This window comes from Hydra vulgaris, chromosome 05 (assembly GCF_038396675.1).
Source record: "Hydra vulgaris chromosome 05, alternate assembly HydraT2T_AEP".
Taxonomy (NCBI): Eukaryota; Metazoa; Cnidaria; class Hydrozoa; order Anthoathecata; family Hydridae; genus Hydra; species Hydra vulgaris.
The window spans coordinates 8,667,229-8,672,178 of NC_088924.1; the positions used below are offsets into that span (position 1 = coordinate 8,667,229).

The 4,950-nt window shown below is 39.5% G+C and overlaps 2 protein-coding genes across 3 annotated transcripts in view; both read left to right on the forward strand.

Annotated features, from left to right (window-relative positions):
* The window catches only part of LOC136080515 (uncharacterized), a 67,357-nt gene extending 63,907 nt beyond the window's left edge, over positions 1-3,450 (forward strand). For both annotated transcript variants that reach the window (XM_065797289.1, XM_065797290.1), the window contains exons 31-36: positions 335-391; positions 606-1,196; positions 1,639-1,695; positions 1,910-2,500; positions 2,950-3,006; positions 3,221-3,450. In XM_065797289.1, the coding sequence (XP_065653361.1) occupies positions 335-391; positions 606-1,196; positions 1,639-1,695; positions 1,910-2,500; positions 2,950-3,006; positions 3,221-3,435 (1,568 nt within the window). In that variant the 3' untranslated portion in view covers positions 3,436-3,450. The remainder of the gene's footprint in view (positions 1-334; positions 392-605; positions 1,197-1,638; positions 1,696-1,909; positions 2,501-2,949; positions 3,007-3,220) is intronic.
* Positions 3,451-3,454: 4 nt separating this feature from the next.
* Positions 3,455-4,601, forward strand: LOC136080159 (collagen alpha-5(VI) chain-like). The gene is made up of 3 exons (XM_065796772.1): positions 3,455-3,809; positions 4,256-4,312; positions 4,528-4,601. The coding sequence occupies exons 1-3, from the start codon at positions 3,470-3,472 to the stop codon at positions 4,599-4,601; spliced, it is 471 nt and encodes a 156-aa protein (XP_065652844.1). The 5' UTR covers positions 3,455-3,469.
* The last annotated feature ends 349 nt before the right edge of the window (positions 4,602-4,950 follow it).

A 4,950-nucleotide genomic window follows, 5' to 3' on the forward strand; every position in this document is an offset into this window, starting at 1 on the left:
CATCGTTTTTTATTTTTTTTACGGTTCTTTTTGCGGTTGTACTGGTTTGTAGCTTAGTTTTGCAATGAACGATTAGTCTTGGTGTCGTGTCTTGTAATCGAGGTTGTTTTGCGCTTGCCTTGTATAATTTGGTTTGTTACACCAACTTACGGTGCGGTGTGTTGTTTTGTGCTTTATAAAATGATTACGAGGATACGTCGTAGCATGTTTGAAAGTAGAGAAGCCAATAGTTAAAGAAAAAAGAAAGAAAAACAGTTTCATTTTTTCTTTATCTATGCAATTTGAAGTTTGTGTTGAGCAAAGAGTGTAATTTGATCAAAATTGTTTCGTTTAGTGTCGTCCGTCTTGCAATCGACCCCAACGATAGCTACTACTCAAGCCTCTTCTACTGGTATGTCTGAAAATATTTTTATTACTGTTTGTTTTTTGAATCGCTTTGGTCTCGTTTTTATGTTCGCTTTCTTCACGAAAACAGTTGAATGGGCTGTCTTCTGATTAAAGCGGCAGTAATTTTGTTTATGTTGTGCTGTGTGTGTGTGCGTGTGTGTATGTACAATGTTGGATTGATTTACCTGGTCAAAGCGATAAAATGTTTTCTCGTTTAGATGGTCATGTGCAACCCAGGTGTGAAGCCGTCGTCGATGTTGCATTTATTTTGGATTCTTCGCACAGTTTAGAGGCAAGCTATCAAAAAGAAAAGAACTTCTTAAAGAAATTGGCTGCTGTGTTTGGAATCAGCTCAAACGGTTCGAGAGTAGGAGTCATTACATTCAGCTATCGCGCCGAACTCAGTGTCAAACTCAACAGTTTTACTGACTTGAGTAGCTTTAACGAAGCTGTAGACAAAATTCCGCTCATGAATTTCACAACGAGGATCGACAGAGCACTCCGTCTGGCACAAAAAGATATGTTCACTTCTGCAAACGGAGGTAGGGTCGGAGTTAGTAAATTGATCATCTTGTTGACCGACGGCTCTCAAACCCCAGGTGGGGATGCAGAAGACCCAGAAAGGATAGCAGATGAGCTGCGCGACGACGGCGTTGTAATTCTCGGTGTTGGTATCGGTTCAGCAGTAAATGAAACTGAGCTGAGCCACATTACTGGCGGTAAAAAGAACGCATACACTGCTGCTACGTTTGATTCTCTAACTGACAACGAGTTCATTCATAAGATCAAAAATGGCTCTTGTGAAATAGGTAGTTTTTGTTATTTGTATTAGCAAAAATGTCACGTTTTGTTTGTGCATTAAAAAAACAAAAAAGTTTGTTTGTGCTGCTGTTTGATTGTTTTTGATAACAGGAAGTGCGTTGTCATCGTTTTTTATTTTTTTTACGGTTCTTTTTGCGGTTGTACTGGTTTGTAGCTTAGTTTTGCAATGAACGATTAGTCTTGGTGTCGTGTCTTGTAATCGAGGTTGTTTTGCGCTTGCCTTGTATAATTTGGTTTGTTACACCAACTTACGGTGCGGTGTGTTGTTTTGTGCTTTATAAAATGATTACGAGGATACGTCGTAGCATGTTTGAAAGTAGAGAAGCCAATAGTTAAAGAAAGAAAAACAGTTTCATTTTTTCTTTATCTATGCAATTTGAAGTTTGTGTTGAGCAAAGAGTGTAATTTGATCAAAATTGTTTCGTTTAGTGTCGTCCGTCTTGCAATCGACCCCAACGATAGCTACTACTCAAGCCTCTTCTACTGGTATGTCTGAAAATATTTTTATTACTGTTTGTTTTTTGAATCGCTTTGGTCTCGTTTTTATGTTCGCTTTCTTCACGAAAACAGTTGAATGGGCTGTCTTCTGATTAAAGCGGCAGTAATTTTGTTTATGTTGTGCTGTGTGTGTGTGCGTGTGTGTATGTACAATGTTGGATTGATTTACCTGGTCAAAGCGATAAAATGTTTTCTCGTTTAGATGGTCATGTGCAACCCAGGTGTGAAGCCGTCGTCGATGTTGCATTTATTTTGGATTCTTCGCACAGTTTAGAGGCAAGCTATCAAAAAGAAAAGAACTTCTTAAAGAAATTGGCTGCTGTGTTTGGAATCAGCTCAAACGGTTCGAGAGTAGGAGTCATTACATTCAGCTATCGCGCCGAACTCAGTGTCAAACTCAACAGTTTTACTGACTTGAGTAGCTTTAACGAAGCTGTAGACAAAATTCCGCTCATGAATTTCACAACGAGGATCGACAGAGCACTCCGTCTGGCACAAAAAGATATGTTCACTTCTGCAAACGGAGGTAGGGTCGGAGTTAGTAAATTGATCATCTTGTTGACCGACGGCTCTCAAACCCCAGGTGGGGATGCAGAAGACCCAGAAAGGATAGCAGATGAGCTGCGCGACGACGGCGTTGTAATTCTCGGTGTTGGTATCGGTTCAGCAGTAAATGAAACTGAGCTGAGCCACATTACTGGCGGTAAAAAGAACGCATACACTGCTGCTACGTTTGATTCTCTAACTGACAACGAGTTCATTCATAAGATCAAAAATGGCTCTTGTGAAATAGGTAGTTTTTGTTATTTGTATTAGCAAAAATGTCACGTTTTGTTTGTGCATTAAAAAAACAAAAAAGTTTGTTTGTGCTGCTGTTTGATTGTTTTTGATAACAGGAAGTGCGTTGTCATCGTTTTTTATTTTTTTTACGGTTCTTTTTGCGGTTGTACTGGTTTGTAGCTTAGTTTTGCAATGAACGATTAGTCTTGGTGTCGTGTCTTGTAATCGAGGTTGTTTTGCGCTTGCCTTGTATAATTTGGTTTGTTACACCAACTTACGGTGCGGTGTGTTGTTTTGTGCTTTATAAAATGATTACGAGGATACGTCGTAGCATGTTTGAAAGTAGAGAAGCCAATAGTTAAAGAAAAAAGAAAGAAAAACAGTTTCATTTTTTCTTTATCTATGCAATTTGAAGTTTGTGTTGAGCAAAGAGTGTAATTTGATCAAAATTGTTTCGTTTAGTGTCGTCCGTCTTGCAATCGACCCCAACGATAGCTACTACTCAAGCCTCTTCTACTGGTATGTCTGAAAATATTTTTATTACTGTTTGTTTTTTGAATCGCTTTGGTCTCGTTTTTATGTTCGCTTTCTTCACGAAAACAGTTGAATGGGCTGTCTTCTGATTGAAGCGGCAGTAATTTTGTTTATGTTGTGCTGTGTGTGTGTGCGTGTGTGTATGTACAATGTTGGATTGATTTACCTGGTCAAAGCGATAAAATGTTTTCTCGTTTAGATGGTCATGTGCAACCCAGGTGTGAAGCCGTCGTCGATGTTGCATTTATTTTGGATTCTTCGCACAGTTTAGAGGCAAGCTATCAAAAAGAAAAGAACTTCTTAAAGAAATTGGCTGCTGTGTTTGGAATCAGCTCAAACGGTTCGAGAGTAGGAGTCATTACATTCGCTATCGCGCCGAACTCAGTGTCAAACTCAACAGTTTTACTGACTTGAGTAGCTTTAACGAGCTGTAGACAAAATTCCGCTCATGAATTTCACAACGAAGGTCGACAGAGCACTCCGTCTGGCACAAAAAGATATGTTCACTTCTGCAAACGGAGGTAGGGTCGGAGTTAGTAAATTGATCATTTTGTTGACCGACGGCTCTCAAACCCCAGGTGGGGATGCAGAAGACCCAGAAAGGATAGCAGATGAGCTGCGCGACGACGGCGTTGTAATTCTCGGTGTTGGTATCGGTTCAGCAGTAAATGAAACTGAGCTGAGCCACATTACTGGCGGTAAAAAGAACGCATACACTGCTGCTACGTTTGATTCTCTAACTGACAACGAGTTCATTCATAAGATCAAAAATGGCTCTTGTGAAATAGGTAGTTTTTGTTATTTGTATTAGCAAAAATGTCACGTTTTGTTTGTGCATTAAAAAAACAAAAAAGTTTGTTTGTGCTGCTGTTTGATTGTTTTTGATAACAGGAAGTGCGTTGTCATCGTTTTTTATTTTTTTTACGGTTCTTTTTGCGGTTGTACTGGTTTGTAGCTTAGTTTTGCAATGAACGATTAGTCTTGGTGTCGTGTCTTGTAATCGAGGTTGTTTTGCGCTTGCCTTGTATAATTTGGTTTGTTACACCAACTTACGGTGCGGTGTGTTGTTTTGTGCTTTATAAAATGATTACGAGGATACGTCGTAGCATGTTTGAAAGTAGAGAAGCCAATAGTTAAAGAAAGAAAGAAAAACAGTTTCATTTTTTCTTTATCTATGCAATTTGAAGTTTGTGTTGAGCAAAGAGTGTAATTTGATCAAAATTGTTTCGTTTAGTGTCGTCCGTCTTGCAATCGACCCCAACGATAGCTACTACTCAAGCCTCTTCTACTGGTATGTCTGAAAATATTTTTATTACTGTTTGTTTTTTGAATCGCTTTGGTCTCGTTTTTATGTTCGCTTTCTTCACGAAAACAGTTGAATGGGCTGTCTTCTGATTAAAGCGGCAGTAATTTTGTTTATGTTGTGCTGTGTGTGTGTGCGTGTGTGTATGTACAATGTTGGATTGATTTACCTGGGCCAAAGCGATAAAATGTTTTCTCGTTTAGATGGTCATGTGAGCAACCCAGGTGTGAAGCCGTCGTCGATGTTGCATTTATTTTGGATTCTTCGCACAGTTTAGAGGCAAGCTATCAAAAAAAGAAAAGAACTTCTTAAAGAAATTGGCTGCTGTGTTTGGAATCAGCTCAAACGGTTCGAGAGTAGGAGTCATTACATTCAGCTATCGCGCCGAACTCAGTGTCAAACTCAACAGTTTTACTGACTTGAGTAGCTTTAACGAAGCTGTAGACAAAATTCCGCTCATGAATTTCACAACGAGGATCGACAGAGCACTCCGTCTGGCACAAAAAGATATGTTCACTTCTGCAAACGGAGGTAGGGTCGGAGTTAGTAAATTGATCATTTTGTTGACCGACGGCTCTCAAACCCCAGGTGGGGATGCAGAAGACCCAGAAAGGATAGCAGATGAG

Excerpts from the sequence above, each read along its gene's own strand:
- LOC136080159 (XM_065796772.1), top strand. The coding sequence starts at position 3,470 with ATGAATTTCACAACGAAGGTCGACAGAGCACTCCGTCTGGCACAAAAA. Across the intron at positions 3,810-4,255 it reads AAATGGCTCTTGTGAAATAG|TGTCGTCCGTCTTGCAATCG; the intron begins GTAGTTTTTGTT and ends TGTTTCGTTTAG. Across the intron at positions 4,313-4,527 it reads TACTCAAGCCTCTTCTACTG|ATGGTCATGTGAGCAACCCA; the intron begins GTATGTCTGAAA and ends TTTCTCGTTTAG.